The sequence below is a fragment of the Oncorhynchus masou genome, chromosome 7, assembly GCF_036934945.1.
Source record: "Oncorhynchus masou masou isolate Uvic2021 chromosome 7, UVic_Omas_1.1, whole genome shotgun sequence".
NCBI classification, from domain to species: domain Eukaryota; kingdom Metazoa; phylum Chordata; class Actinopteri; order Salmoniformes; family Salmonidae; genus Oncorhynchus; species Oncorhynchus masou.
In genome coordinates, this window is record NC_088218.1 from 14,621,035 (window position 1) to 14,637,725 (window position 16,691).

General features: G+C 42.9%; 1 protein-coding gene across 4 annotated transcripts in view; it reads right to left on the minus strand.

The window, feature by feature from the left end:
• LOC135543343 (runt-related transcription factor 1-like) overlaps positions 1–16,691 on the minus strand; it is a 54,291-nt gene that overhangs the window by 10,260 nt on the left and 27,340 nt on the right. For 3 of the 4 annotated variants that reach the window (XM_064970529.1, XM_064970531.1, XM_064970530.1), the window contains exons 3-4: positions 7,309–7,565; positions 4,642–4,798 (exon numbers count right to left, since the gene is read on the minus strand). In XM_064970529.1, coding sequence (XP_064826601.1) covers positions 4,642–4,798; positions 7,309–7,565 — 414 coding nt within the window. Of the gene's footprint in view, positions 1–4,641; positions 4,799–7,308; positions 7,566–8,800; positions 9,567–16,691 lie in introns of those variants that run through there. The other variant, XM_064970532.1, reaches the window with a different exon arrangement.

Genomic DNA, 16,691 nt, shown 5'->3' on the forward strand with positions numbered 1-16,691 from the left:
GTATGTGTGTGTGTTTTTGTGCTTGTGTATGTTTATTATGCTTGTGTTCGTGTGTGTGTGTGTGTGTGTGTGTGTGTGTGTGTGTGTGTGTGTGTGTGTGTGTGTGTGTGTGTGTGTGTGTGTGTGTGTGTGTGTGTGTGTGTGTGTGTGTGTGTGTGTGTGTGTGTGTGTGTGTGGGAGCAGACTTGGCTGGTGCAGCCGCCTTGTGACTAATCCAGTCAGAGGGTCTGGTGATGAGAGGACAAGGCTGACAGTCAACACTGTCACTGTGTTTCTGTATAGATCTATGAATCTGTGTGTGTTTGTCTGTCTGCGTGTGTGTGTGTGTGTGTATATCTGTGTATCTCCGTGTGAGTGTAAGTATAGATATTCCTAGGTGAGTGGAGGAGACAATCACATCTGTGTGTGTTTTTCTCCCTCAGGCTCTGTACCTCAATGCATGGTGATGAGCAACGGGCATATACTGAGAGGATGTGCACACACACACACACACACACACACACACACACACACACACACTTGTCACCCACCATGGAGGTATGGGCACCCAGGGGAGGCGGTCAGAGGCTGTGCCAAGGCTGGAATAGAGTTACCACACACAGACCAGCCTACGCCAGCTAAAGCCCTGGCTACTGTTACTCACACACACCCACAGTCTTGTACAGCTAACCATAACCCTAACCCTAGCTCCAAACCCTAAACGTAATTCTAACCCTAAACCTTGTGGGGACGAACAAAATGTCCCCAGTTGGTAAAATGTTTGATTGTTTACTATTCCGTGCGCACACACACACACACACACACACACACACACACACACACACACACACACACACACACACACACACACACAGCTGTACTGTGGAAGTACTCAGCATTACTGTCCAGACCACACACATGCAGGCAACCAGGACTATTCTCAGAGTCTAGAGAAGCTATGAGATCACATACAGTGGGGAGAACAAGTATTTGATACACTGCCGATTTTGCAGGTTTTCCAACCTACAAAGCATGTAGAGGTCTGTAATTATTATCATAGGTACACTTCAACTGTGAGAGACGGAATCTAAAACAAAATCCAGAAAATCACATTGTATGATTTTTAAGTAATTAATTTGCATTTTATTGCATGACACAAGTATTTGATACATCAGAAAAGCAGAACTTAATATTATTTGGTACAGAAACCTTTTGCAATTACAGAGACCATACGTTTCCTGTGGTTCTTGACCATGTTTGAACACACTGCAGCAGGGATTTTGGCCCACTCCTCCATACAGACCTTCTCCAGATCATTCAGGTTTCGGGGCTGTTGCTGGGCAATACGGACTTTCAGCTCCCGCCAAAGATTTTCTATTGGGTTCAGGTCTGGAGACTGGCTAGGTCACTCCAGGACCTTGAGATGCTTCTTACGGAGCCACTCCTTAGTTGCCCTGGCTGTGTGTTTCGGGTTGTTGTCATGCTGGAAGTCCCAGCCACGACCCATCTTCAATGCTCTTACTGAGGGAAGGAGGTTGTTGGCCAAGATCTCGCGATACATGGCCCCATCCATCCTCCCCTCAATACGGTGCAGGCATCCTGTCCCCTTTGCAGAAAAGCATCCCCAAAGAATGATGTTTCCACCTCCATGCTTCACAGTTGGGATGGTTTTCTTGGGGTTGTACTCATCCTTCTTCCTCCAAACACGGCGAGTGGAGTTTAGACCAAAAAGCTCTATTTTTGTCTCATCAGACCACATGACCTTCTCCCATTCCTCCTCTGGATCATCCAGATGGTCATTGGCAAACTTCAGACGGGCCTGGACATGCGCTGGCTTGAGCAGGGGGACCTTGCGTGCGCTGCAGGATTTTAATCAATGACGGCGTAGTCTGTTACTAATAGTTTTCTTTAAGACTGTGGTCCCAGCTCTCTTCAGGTCATTGACCAGGTCCTGCCGTGTAGTTCTGGGCTGATCCCTCACCTTCCTCATGGTCATTGATGCCCCACGAGTTGAGATCTTGCATGGAGCCCCAGACCGAAGGTGATTGACCGTCATCTTGAACTTCTTCCATTTTCTAATAATTGCGCCAACAGTTGTTGCCTTCTCACCAAGCTGCTTGCCTATTGTCCTGTAGCCCATCCCAGCCTTGTGCAGGTCTACAATTTATAAAAAATCCTCTTCTCTTTTCTCCATATGTATGCAGATATCTCACACACACACACACACGCACGCACACACACACACACACACACACACACACACACACACACACACACACACACACACACACACACACACACACACACACACACACACACACACACACACACACACACACACACACACACACACACACACACACACCGAAGTATTAGTGTCTGTGAGGGAGACGTTCTGTCTGAGAGGCAGATGGGAAGAAGACAACACAGCTAGAAAACGGCCCCTGACAACACTGTGTGTGTGTGTACACTATACTGTGCTTGTGTTATAGAGGTCGACAGATTTAATTAGGGCCGATTTCAAGTTTTCATAATAATTGGAAATCTGTATTTTTGGGCTATAATACTATAGTGCCTATAAGAACATCCAATAGTCAAATGTATATGAAATACAAATGGTATAGAGAGAAATAGTACTATAAATACTATATTAACTACAACCTAAAACCTCTTATCTTGGAATATTGAATTCTCATGTTAAAAGGAACCACCAACATTCATATGTTCTCATTTTCTGAGCAAGGACCTTAAACGTTAGCTTTTTTACATGGCACATATTTTACATGGCACACATTTTTACATGGCACACATTTTTACATGGCACATACATGGCACATATTGCATATTGGCACATATTACTTTCTTCTCCAACACTTTGTTTTTGCATTATTTAAACCAAATTGAACATGTTTCATTATTTATTTGAGGCTAAATTGATTTTATTGATGTATTATATTAATTTAAAATAAGTGTTCATTCAGTATTGTTGTAATTGTCATTATTACAAATAAATAAATAAAAAATTGGCCGATTAATCGGTATCGGCTTTTTTGGTCCTCCAATAATCGGTAAACACACACACACGGCGTTGAAAAATCATAATCGGTCGACCTCTAATGTGTTAGCATGTGAACAAGTGTGTGTGCACATCCAAACAACTGTGTTTGCAAGAGAGAGAAAACGAGAGAAAGTCTGAGATTGTTTGTGCTGTTTGGCCGCCCAGTAACTCACTGCTCCTATATCCAGAAAGAGAGGAGAGTGGGAGGTGACAGAAAGACAGAGGAAGGACAGCTGTGGTCTTTGTTGCTGGTGTGCTATCTGCAAGAAAGAATCTGAGAGGATCGGTAAGTGATAGAGGGGAGAGGTAGAGCGATCGAGAGATAGAAAGGATGAGAGAACAGCTGCTGTCTTTGTTGCTGGTGTGTCAGTCTGCCTGTCTGATCGGACACCATCAGTGCACATCTAAAAGCTGTGTGTGTGTGTGTGTGTGTGTGTGTGTGTGTGTGTGTGTGTGTGTGTGTGTGTGTGTGTGTGTGTGTGTGTGTGTGTGTCTAAGTGCCAAGGCTTTTACCCAGTTTACATTTCTCTGGGGCTTACTGTACAGATATGACTGTTTACTCCGGAACTCTCCATCTATAATAGCCCTTATCAATGGGATGATTTCTGTGTGTGTGTGTGTGTGTGTGTGTGTGTGTGTGTGTGTGTGTGTGTGTGTGTGTGTGTGTGTGTGTGTGTGTGTGTGTGTGTGTGTGTGTGTGTGTGTGTGTGTTTACCACAGTGGGGGGGTGTTCAGGTCTAGGCTTGATGAGTACAGCAGTGTGTTTACCACAGTGGGTCCTATCAGCATTAGCCAATCACTTGTCTTATCTTCCTTCTGAATAAACCTCTGTCATGGTGTATGTGTTTCCCAGAAGAAAAGAGGAGAAGAAGGAGTGTGTGTGTGTTTTTAGAATGGTTTATTTCATATTCAGACGTGTGTGTGTGTGTGTGTGTGTGTGTGTGTGTGTGTGTGTGTGTGTGTGTGTGTGTGTGTGAGAGAGAGAGAAAGAGAAAGGGATCCCTTACATAACTCTAAACCACACCACCGTAACCACACTAACACTGTGCCACAGCCTACTGAGCTGCAGCCAGACCAACACTCTGACCACAACCCAACCAAACACTCACCTAGTTTCATCAACGTTCACCACAAGTTCAGACAAGCTCACACATACAGTCATACTTTAATTAACCCTGAACTGCATTCGAGGTCCTGTGGGTGTGTGTTTTAAGTCAGACTAGATGGCTGTTTGCCTAGCAGGACAATGGGACAATTGAGAGGTGTGTGTGTGTGTGTGTGTGTGTGTGTGTGTGTGTGTGTGTGTGTGTGTGTGTGTGTGTGTGTGTGTGTGTGTGTGTGTGTGTACAGTAACAGATAGCTTATGTACAGAGAGGCCTGTGTTTTAAATAGATAAGACATTTGCCTGCACCTGATTTGGAGTAACTGCGGTTCACCGTCCGTTAGGGACAGAGAGAGAGAGAGAGCTATATCAGTGTATATATATATATATATATATGTATGTGTATATGTGTATATATATATACATATATATATATATGTGTGTGTGTGTGTGTGTGTGTGTGTGTGTGTGTGTGTGTGTGTGTGTGTGTGTGTGTGTGTACCTCGTCCGCTGCGGCCTACGAAGCGCAGGTCGTTGAAGCGAGCCACCTGGTTCTTGAGGGCGGCCGTGGCGTTGCGGAGCTCTGCTGAGTAGTTTTCATCGTTCCCCGCCATCACCGTGACCAAGGTACCGTCAGGGATATCACCAAGGGCAACCACCTACGGCAATAGGAGGAGAGACAGAGACAGAGACACAGTCAGATAGATGGAAACTTAATGGCTTGTCTTGCACATTACAAAAAAAAGACAATACATAAACATAATTACACACGTAATTTACATTGAACACTTTACACAAAACATGCATTTTTGCCCCCCCCCCCCCCCCCCGTTTTATCATTGGATTGTGATACAAAACGGGGCAACAGTGTGTTTTAGGACGCCTCCGAGTGGTTGGGTAGGCTGTTTGGAGGGTTTATTCGACTGGATAATTAAAAAATAAAATAATAATAACCATTATGCCCCCCCATCCCACTTCTAAAACCAAGTTGCGCCCCTGGGTAGATATATTTATTTGTTAAAAGAGGAGCATCTTTAGTTATACTCTATTCCGAGTGTATTCAACTATGTTTATACTTTTAAAAATAATATTGAAAAATTTGAAATTCTAGTACTTCATAATGATTTAATTATTAATTTTGAATCTATTTAGTCGATGTCTCAGTAATTTGTTCCAACACTGGGTCTACTAAATGGGAGGGCAGTCTGGGTGGTTTTGTGCTCCAGAAAGCCGCCCAGACTACAGACTGAATAGCTCCACACCCAAAGCAAATAGACCCAGGGAGAGTCATTTTCATATTAACTGTAATCATGGCCACCAATCAGCGTGCAAATGTAGAGAGGAGATACCGGGCATAGGTTCTACGGCTCTGTTCTGTTTTTCAACTGAGAAACTACATCTTTAGTCCACACACACACACACACACAACCCACCTTTACCCACACACACACACAAAACCCCCCTTCACCCACACACGCGGCAGAGATGTAAAATACGGGTGTTTGGCAGTCCCAGTATAGTTTACATTCTCGAGGACTGTTGGGGAGCTACGGAAGTCAGACATGAGAGAGAGGTTCGGTGGAGCGTGAAAACGGCCCTGCAGAACAAACAATAATGAGGAAACGATTATAGAGCTCTTCAAGCAGACGGTCAACAACATCCAGACAGAAACACACACTTAATGGCAACAACATCCGCCTATGACTTTGTTTATAATGTACATAATGTATACAACTCCCTCAATCTGATTTTACAGTATTTTTCTATGGCATTTTTCACAAACGCTTTTGTCCTAAAGTGCTTAAAAGTACTTTATTGGCGGATATAATTCCCATTATGGATTCCCAGAACGACATCAGCCTAATGAAACAACTGGAAGACATTGACGTGCATCATTCCAATTCTGAGAACAGCATTACAAAGTGAAAAGCTGTAAAGGAAGTAGGCTATGGCTATAATAATATTTTTCTCCAATTAAAAGTGTATTCTGTATTCCATTTGTAAAATTGGAGAATTTTGCATTTTTAAAACACCTGAAACAGATTTTTCCGGCAATCTAGACCAATAATCATTACACTTAATTCTATGTAAAAAAAACATTTTCTGCATATGTAACCATACATCTTGAGCTGTCTGTGTCCTCCTGAAACTAAATATGCTTCTCTGTGATTCTCTGCTCAAATCTGGGTAAAATATTGAAAGGAATGTGAGTCTAATTCAGTACATTTAGTAATTGCTTGCTTTTCTAAGTCTATCAACCTTGCCAGCTGGCATGCCAACTAAGATAGTTAGACAAGCTAGCTACTTTAACTTGATTGATAGCCTGAAATGGCTTATTGGTAGCTAGTTATGTTGGGAGATTGGGTACTGCTCATGGCCAGTTATCAAGCACCATCTCACACACACGGCAAGTGGTACCGGAGCGCCAAGTCTGGGACCAAAAGGCTCATTAACAGCTTCTACCCTCCAGACTGCTGAACAGTTCATCAAATAGCCTCCCAGACTATTTGCATTGACAAAAATTTGGCACAAGCTCGATGTACACTCATTGGACAATAACCACACACTCATACATACTACACGGACATTTCAACACATAAAGACCCAAAACACACACACATGTATATTGACGCAACCCACACACACACACACACACACACACACACACACACATTCCTTCACACACACACACTGCTGCTACTCTGTGTTTATTATCAATTCATAGTCACTTTACCCCTTCACCTACATGTACATAATACCTGAATTACCTGGACTACCCTGTACCCCTGCACAATGACTCGGTACCGGTACCCCCTGTATATAGCCTCGTTATTGTTATTTTATTTGTGTTTTTATTTTTCCAATAGTTTATTTAGAAAAATGTTCTTACTTACTTTTTTAAAACTCTGCATTGTTGGTTAGGGGCTTGTAAGTAAGCATTTCAAGGTAAGGTTGTAATACCTGTTGTATTCAGTGCATATGACAATATATATATTTTATTTGACACACACATACATATACATTTATGAGAAACGTTGCCATCAGACTAAATTTGGGCAGGAAAACGTTCCTCTACAGCCTCCAGAAATTATTCAAAATAAAACAACAAATATAGCACTACACACACACACACACACACACACACACACACACACACTCCCTCACTCACCTTGAATGCGATGGGCAGCGTCTTGTTGCACCTCCAGTGTGTGGGTAGGACAGAACAGATGAAGTTGGGGCTGTCTGTCCTCACCAGTTCTCCAGGGTGTTCTGACAGCACCTCCACCATGCCTCGGTCTGCAATACGCAGCTTTCCCACCAGGGCGGCGCTACTGCTCTCCTGGGCACCCAGGGGCAGACCCTCACTCATCTTACCTGACAACAGGGTGGTGGAAAGGGGGGAGAAGCGCCGACCAGGTGCTGGGTCTGGAGAAAGATGTAGATGTAGATAAATAAGTGAGTGAGGACACAGACAGACACAACGCAGGCGTACACGGGTGCACGCACACTATAGAGTCAACAGTATGTCAATAAGGCATAAAACTTCGTAGAAAGTAATTAAAAACTAATTTAGGCTATTCACATTTTGAACTGTGCATGTCATCAGTATGTTCTATTCTGTTTATCAGTGTGCATGTAGTTTCAAGTTGGCCTTCGGAGCACAGAATTATACAAGTTCTCAGAATAGAGCGCAGTGAAATTACAACAGCGGAACCCAACCCTGGAGAGCCGGAGACACGTGAAACCAAACCGTTAAAAACCAGCCAGCGATGCTGTGTCTGACAGGGCCCGGCGCGCGCTCTCGGTCGGTCTGTCTGTCTGCCACTCAGCCAAGCCCACCACAATCGATGCCACATGTTGGCGGTTTGGAACGACCGGGGGTTTAAAAACGCTGCTGCCTCTCGCTCTTTCAACAGAACTCGGACTAGTGTACCACAGAACTGGAATGAACTCCAACTCTCTCCAACTCTAACCATCCAATACTAATAGCAAACCACGCGCTGTGGATGGAAGGATTTATTTATAAACCGTTGATGAGAGGGGAAGTAATGCGCTTTGCATGTGTTTTAATGTGGTTTCCACTAGTTACCACAGTCACAAAGTTAAATTGTGTGTAGGTAAAACTTCATGAAAACTCAAATTAGCTTTTTGGTCTTCATTTGGGGTTAGGAATAAGTTAGCAGTGTGGTTAAATTCAGGGGTAAGTTTAGCTTAAAAATCATATTTTATGGAGATAAATGATAAAAAATAGGCGGGGTTTATTATTTTGTGGCTGTGGTATCTAATGACAACGGATTAATGAAGCCGAACCTCAAGTGCGTGTATGTGTGTGTGTTGACATTTGTGCGTACATTTATACCCGCGCGCATTCACACAGCCAAGAAACATACCGAAACCAGAATTTGAAGAGGAAATAAACGTAATAATTGGCAGGACGCCAACGGTTTTTTTTCTCTCACAGCGATTAGGCTACAGGCTACATTTGGAACCTAGCATGCACAAAGCACTAAACCACAGTTCAGAGGGAAGTTGAAATCTTGGTTGATAATAATACACAGGTTCTGCCACAGTATGGTGTTGATAAGTTAGACAAGACAAGATGGATATAGATACCAACACATATTCAACCGTGCGTAAAATGTGAAAATAATTTAATGTACCGTATTTGGCGTCCCAAAGGAAGACCATTTGTACACCGCAGTAGGATCCAGTTAAACTGACTCTCTGTGGAATATATAGCTCTATGTTTCTTCTGATATTTGCCTCTAAAATTAAACCCGTTGTCGTTAGATGAACTCTCCCAAGGCACGTGGATCAACAGTGGAAATCAGGCGACTGTCTGATACCTGCGTGGGCACGAATAAAACTGGGTCTCTGCGCTGTAGTGGAGTCAAAGACCTTCGGTTAACAAATTACGCACATCCCGCCAAATTTCGGTGTGTGAAGTCCTCATTCCATGATCCGTGTTATGGACACATAAACTGACGAGGCATCCACCGACCAAATACTAAATAAAACCCGAACGTCATCCAAGGAGGTCTCAGGGCGCATTCAAATGAGCAGCGAATAAGAAAGTCCAGTTGGGTTATTTTTTTCTCGTCTTTTCCTCTTTTGTTGTTCTTCAATAACTTGTGAGTTACTCGCCACAAAATGTCAACTTTGATGGATGTTCTATGGCTCCCCAATTCGCAATAGGAATATTATCGTCTCTGTGCGTGCCAACATGGGAGACGGAAAAAACTTTTATACTTCAATTTCGCTTTTATAAATAGTGTCTGGAATGTAAACGAGGAATAGGCTAGGATGTGTCACTGCAAACAGCCTTATATTTCGACAAACCCTTGTTGAATGCTCCGGTTGTGTATAGAGTTGAGTTGCTGCATATGAATGAACGTCCCGACAGTGGGAGGCAGGGTTTTACTGGCAGTCGGCAGTGCTGGAATGCGTCCCTCCAGTGTTGGATTTGCATAGAGACAGATCTCAGCCAATGGAATCGAGCACCTACGGAGAGTCCGGGAGGGTTTAACCAATCAGAGCTGCGTCCGTCCAGGGATGGAGAACTTTGGGTTCTTAGGAAGGCTCGGGCCAGTCAATGGAATTCCACTTTGGGGCTGCGGTGCACTATGCCCGACGAGAGACAGACACAGCGGTCGCGCTCTAGTATTGTGGTTTTAACCTAAAAGTCAACAGCGTGCATTGGATGTTGGATACCAATACAAAAACAAAAAACACAAGAAAGTATATTGAAAGGTGGATTAAAATTATTGTTCACAAAAAAACTGCCCAAATCACAATTAGGCCTATGCGTTTGGACACCAAACACATATTTAGTTGGAAATACACTTTAGCCTACCTAATGCCTGATATTTCCCGGATGATTTCTCGTGACGGTGTCAAAACATAGTCTGCATACACCAAAACAAAATAAGATGAGTAACTATCCATGCAATACGTCAGCCAATAAGACATAGCCTATGTGCCCATATAGACGTTCAATAACAGGAAAAGTAAAGAGGAAGCTTAAATGACTCATCTGTCGATGAGGGGGACATTTATACAAAGACAGCCATTCTACTGAATTCCAGGGTGCGTGTACTGTTCCAGTGGACGTATTGGTCATGCGCTGATTTATTCGGGGAATATGATATCAGCAATAGCCACCACGTCACCGCTCTAACCATATAACCCAGGCTGCATCACATCTGCGAATAGATTATATGAGGGCCACAGTGACGCATTTTGGGGACGATATCCCATTTCTTATAGGCCTATTCCCCCTCTATAGCACTATGGCTAGTGTCCAACGTGATGGGGGTTCAGAGGTTGACGTTATAGTAGGTTCCACAATCCATGCACAACACAGACATACTGAATAAAGTAACCATTGCACATGGGATGTATTTCATGAGATAGTGTGACAGAGCGTAAATGCGCGTGCTTAGAATGTAGCTTTCACGGTGTCAGAATGTAGGCTCTCATCCTCAACAACAAGACTTCAAATACACAGTTATCTACAAGTAAACATGAAAGTTACCTTTTGTTTACCACGGCTGTGGAAAACAACGTTGCCACATAAAGATGGCGGCGTAAAGTAGCGTAGTTAAGTAAAAATATTTTAAAGTACTACTTATGTAGCCTAGTTTTGGGGGATATATGTTTACTTTACTGTTTATATTTTTGACAACTTTTACTTTTACTCCACTACATTCCTAAAGAAAATATGTACCTTTTTACTCCCATATGTATTCCCTGACCCCCAAAAGTACAGCATTGGTCAAATCCACGCATCTATCAATATAACTCATTGTCATCCCTACTGCCTCTGATCTGGCTGACTCACTAAACACATACTGCGTGTGTACCCCTGTTTGTCCGTCAATATAAAAACAAGAACGCTGTGCCTTCTGATTTGCTTATTATAAGGAATTTGACGTATAGCTTTTACTTTTACTCAAATAGGCCTATGACAATTGAGTATTTAAATACATTTAAAACCAAATACTTTTAGACTTTTACTGGGTGACGTTCACTTTTACTTGAGTCATTTTCTTTAAGGTATCTTGACCTTTACTGAAGTATGACATTGAACACTTTTTCCACGACCGCATAAAGCACCTCCCAGGCCTTGTGGTCAGTGCGCAGTGTGGGCGTCGTGGCTGCACCAAATATCAACAATAGGGGGCGGCATACGATCTAAATCACCTCCTGGCAAATGGAAAGCTGTAACATACTCGCAGGCCTCACTGTAGAGAATTATTTTATATTGCGTGACGATGTAAATAAAAACAAACGATCTTATGTCTATACGTGAATATTTTTGAATGGTGTAAATATGTTCCATTATAGAAATGATTTAACCCCACATTGTAGGCTACTAATTCAGATCAAAGCAGAAAGAAAATGATTCTGAAATTCAAAAGTATGATTTTGTTCTTTCATTATCTCCTATGTTTAGCTCATTTCGATTGACCAGTTCAATATTCATCGCCACAGGCTATGTGTCTTTGCCATGATGCCTATGAAGAGTCTAGTTCACCTGTACACGCAGAGCTCAGCAGAAAGTATTCGTCTGATGAGTTTTTCAGTTTGATTTGACAAAGAGAGGTCAGTCTGACAGCCTTGTCGGGGAGTTTTAGAGAACTGTCAGTTTCTCTCCTCTCTCCCCGTGTTTTAAGAACGTATAGCCACAGGGGTGATGATAAAAAATGTAACGGCTTACGCATCCGCCTGGCCGGACCGACTCCAGTGTCCGTGATAGAAAGTGACTGGCCTTTTTGCTCTATATACAGGAAACACGGTGCAAAGAATCCGAACTTGATTTTCCTGTCCTAACATCTTTTTGATGTTGGATTGATTCATTTAGGCCGTAACGAAATAATGGATAATGGTGCGTATTTTTTGCAATAGACACTATGCGCACAAGCCACGGTAAATAGGCCTAACTGAATTAATGTTCTTCTGTAGGCCTATGTCAGCACTTCCTAAGTAATGGAACATTGATTAATCAGAGGGAATCCACATAAATATTTTTTTATCCGTTTATCTAATAAAAAAATAATAATTTTGCCTTGAGAATGGGCTGCGAGCAGAATGTTGAGTGACTATTCATGTTTAAAAGTATAATTGGTCATCAACTTCACTAAAACACCCAAACAGCTTACTGGAAATGTGATTCAATGGTGCCGGATAAAAGAAACATAAGCAAGCTAAATCGCCTACAAAAAAGGCCAGCCACTTGTGACATGGCTGAATAATCATAATATATATATATATATATATATATATATATATATATATATATATATATATATATATATATATATATATATCTTTTGCAATAAAACCACAACGCTCTAAAGTCAATCATGCCCCCTTGAATAAAGCATTATAATTCAGTCAATCAAATAAGTCCGTTATAACCACATCCAATGACTCACGTAGGCTACTTATATCTCTGTGCAGGTGTGTGTCGTGACGGCAAGGCCCAGGCCAGCCGCCGTTTGAGCATTTGACTGGAAACGCATTTTGTCGCAATTGTTTGTGTTGAAATATATCCGTGCTGAGAGACGGACACAACTAAACTTTACATTTTAAAATTTTAATTAGGCAAGTCAGTAAAGAACAAATTCTTATTTACAATGACGGACTACCGGGGAACAGTGGGTTATCTGCCTTGTTCAGGGGCAGAACGACAGATTATTACTTTGTCAGCTCGGGGATTTAATCCGGCAACCTTTCGGTTACTGACCGAACGCTCTAACCACGAGGCTACCTGCCGCCAACGATAATGTTATCTTTTACAATGCAGCACACCACAGCACTTCACGCAGAACCGACCAGCACATGCCAGATGGTCCCTTAATTTGAAACAACTACCAAACAATAGGACACAAATTAGGACTACATTTAGGTTTGAAATTTAGGACACAAATATTTCAAACTGATGAAGCGGTTCTCAACACATCAGTTTAACAGAGTATAAGAGATACATTTGATTGCAAACGGATCCTACTAAATCTATACTTGGATATTTCATTTATTGTAGCCTATTCTAATATCGTCGTATATACATTTAGGATTTCCTTAATAAAACACAAAGCTCAGTTAAAATGTCCCCTTGGAGATGTGCTAATTATTAGATCATTGTTAAAAACAATAAAACAAAGCATATAGCTTATTTACTCCTATATGACACATCAAATGAAATAGATTCGATTCTAATTAAAATAAATACAATTTAGTTTTTTCACATGCTAAATAAATGTGATGCAGTCTAATTTTTGAAAGCCGTAGCCGTGAAAATGTTGGTTACCTATAACATTGAAATATAAAAAACCTATAGCCTACAATCACGGCCTAAAACATGCAATCATTAAAAGAATTCGCGATTTCAATATCATTTAAGGAAATATTTCCTCACAAATGAACCGACTTTACTGTTGCCTAAAGGAAGAACTACTTTGACAAGACAGGCAGGGAGAGTTCAACAAGAGAAAGAGCGAGAGGCTTGGATTTCCTCTCGTCCCGTTCACCTCTGAGCAGCGGTAATCGGATAGGCGCAAACTGCTTGATCAATAATGTATGTAGTCGGCTATCAAATCTATCGATATGCGTCGCGAGGCTACACGCTGCAGCATGTTTGCGCGATTAACTGGAGGCCGCTTCCATTGCATTGGGAAATAATCAATTCTGGAGAGATGATTGGTTTAAATGACAAGTCATCATCAGCATAAACCACGAATATAGCCCACCCATGAACCTATAGGCCTACAGATTAATATAGCCTAAACATTTTTCGAGGTAAAATAAGAAATATCTTGAGCACATCATTCAATATTTTGTTTTTTGAGCATCAGTTAACATCAAGTAAGGTGAACCACCCAAACCAAAATACAGCCACAGCACACAGAAATAAAAACTGTTGTATGTTGTATCAATCAAATGTTTCCCTCTTGGTTTCTTAACCCCATTCAGGACAACATTGGAAAACAGACTGGAGAAAGAATGAGAGGTGAGAGAAAAGTAAACAAAAGACAATTTAAAAGGCTGAGAGGAAGCGGGTGATGATGATGATGGTGGTGGGGATGATGATGAAGATCATGGAGAAATAGCAGTAGGTAAAGATGAGATGAGGAAGATTCAGGCCAAATGTCTTTCAATTTCACAAACAAAGACGAAGACAACAGTGGTTGAGAGGCAGACAGTGATGATGTTGATGATAACGATGAAGAGGAAGGCGTAGACGAAGACGACAGTGGTTGAGAGGCAGACAGTGATGATGTTGATGATAATGATGAAGAAGAAGGGGTAGACAAAGACGCAGGTGTAGTAATAAAAGCAGGATAGATTACCAAAGAGCCCATTGCCAGTTCGGCCTTTCCTCATCAGGTACATGGCCCAGGACAGGGGACCGGAGTTGGAGAAGGGCCCAGGATTCATGATTCGTCTCTGGGTACTTGCGGAGCGAACGGTAGGGTGGGTTTTTAAGACCCAGCACAGGAATATGGAAAGCTAGATCCCCCTCACTCTCACCCTCATCCTTTTATACCCACCCACCCGCCACCCTACCCACCTCCCCCCTCGCCCAAGATATTAGTGAAAAACTGAAAAAGAGAGAAAGAAGGAGAGAAAGGAGGGGAAAATGGATGGCATCCACTCATGCTTAATATATTCCCTCACTAAGCGTAGCCCCGGGGGACTCGGCATCACTCTGCCCTCAGGCAACTCAGACCTGCTAATTTCATTTAGCGACTCAAATGATTTTTCTCTTTCTCCTTTCCTCTCTCCATCGCACCCCCCTCCATGTCTTTCTCTCACCTCTCTCCCTCTTCTTTTTCTAAAGTTCTGACAAGCGGTGTAAATAAAGGCGAAGACTTCAACTTGCGAGAGCAGGGGATTGAGTTGGTCTTAGCCATAAAGACTGGTTTGTGTTTTAAGTAATTGTCATCGAGTTTGTGGATCACATGAAGAAGGACCATTTTCTCAGTGGTTCACGCCAGAGTTTGGGAACCACACGGTCCTTACACTGGAAGATCTGTACACCAGATTAGAACGACGGAGACAGTTTGATTTGCCTGTGACAGCTCCTGAGGTGACATGACCACTATGGCTGGTCTCTGGCTTCCTGGAAACCACCTAGCGTGACACAGATCAGTCCTCTGGTCTGGCTGAGGTTGGTGCATGGCCACTGAGGTTTCTGGGTCGTCCACACACACCCAAATCCACCAATCATAGTCACTATCCCACAGACCTGGGCCCAACGGAACTCTGGGTACACCAGTGGCAGTACCACAGGACACAGAATGTGTGTGTGTTGCAGGGATCTGGTACGCCACAGCAGGTCATGATGGTCTAGTGAAGGCACTACTAGGGACAAGCTTGACAGGATGTGTCGCCTCTGTCACCACACTGTATTAGTTGGTTGGAACCTCCTCTTCCACTCTGCCAATCTCTGCAGGTCAGAGTTTCTCTTTGGGGACGTGGATTGAACTGTCCCTCTAATCGTATTTTTCTTTATACTTGTTTATTTTTATCTTTTTCCCTCTCTTAGGGGACTGCTCTCTGTGCCAGGGGCAGTCTTTCCCCTGCTGTCTCTAGAGTTGGGGCCGCCCTGAGGCCAGCACCAGGGCCACACTGAGGATCAATACCCACACACTCGCCCCTCCTCACCACCTCCACCACCTCCCTGAACACGGGATCGATGGAGAGATACAGCCTGGGGAGGAGTCTCATAGAGCTTCAAAGAGCTTCTCATCAGTCACTCATCAACAGTCACTCAGTCACTCAGTCACTCATCACTCAGTCACTCATCACTCACCTGCTGAAAGTGTTAGCCGATTGTTTTAAGTTTATTGTAGAAGATTTACAGGAGTTGGAATTGAATGTTTCTGTAATCAAACATTGTGAAAGCAGTGATAGTGACTCTCAAGTTAAAATAGAGGGGGGGAAAATTGAGGCTTGCACATACGCACGTATGCACTCTCACACCTCCTCTATAATTCATGGGGCTGTATTGTTTGGATGCAGTTAACTGCTACTTAAAAGTAATTAATTGATTTTCTGACATATCAGTTAGCAGCACTGCCAAGTGACAGAACAGAATGGTCCAGCACCTGGTTAACAGACACACACCTTCACATAGCCACACGCACGCACGCACGCACGCACGCACGCACGCACGCACACACACACACACACACACACACACACACACACACACACACACACACACACACACACACACACACACACACACACACACACACACACACACACACACACACACACACACACACACACACACACACACACACACACACACACTCCAGGAATGGGACAAACAGCCCACATACACTCAGTCCAGCTGTATTTACATTGCAACTAAGGAGAAACGCTTAACCAGTGACACACACACATGCAACACAAACACACAGCATTTCAAAGGAGCAGTTTTTCCCATGGTCCCTTTCCTGTACTCCCCTGCCCCATCTCTGAATCCCCCAGGGCCCAATAGACCCAGTAATGCTAACATGGCTAATACCAGAACTAGTA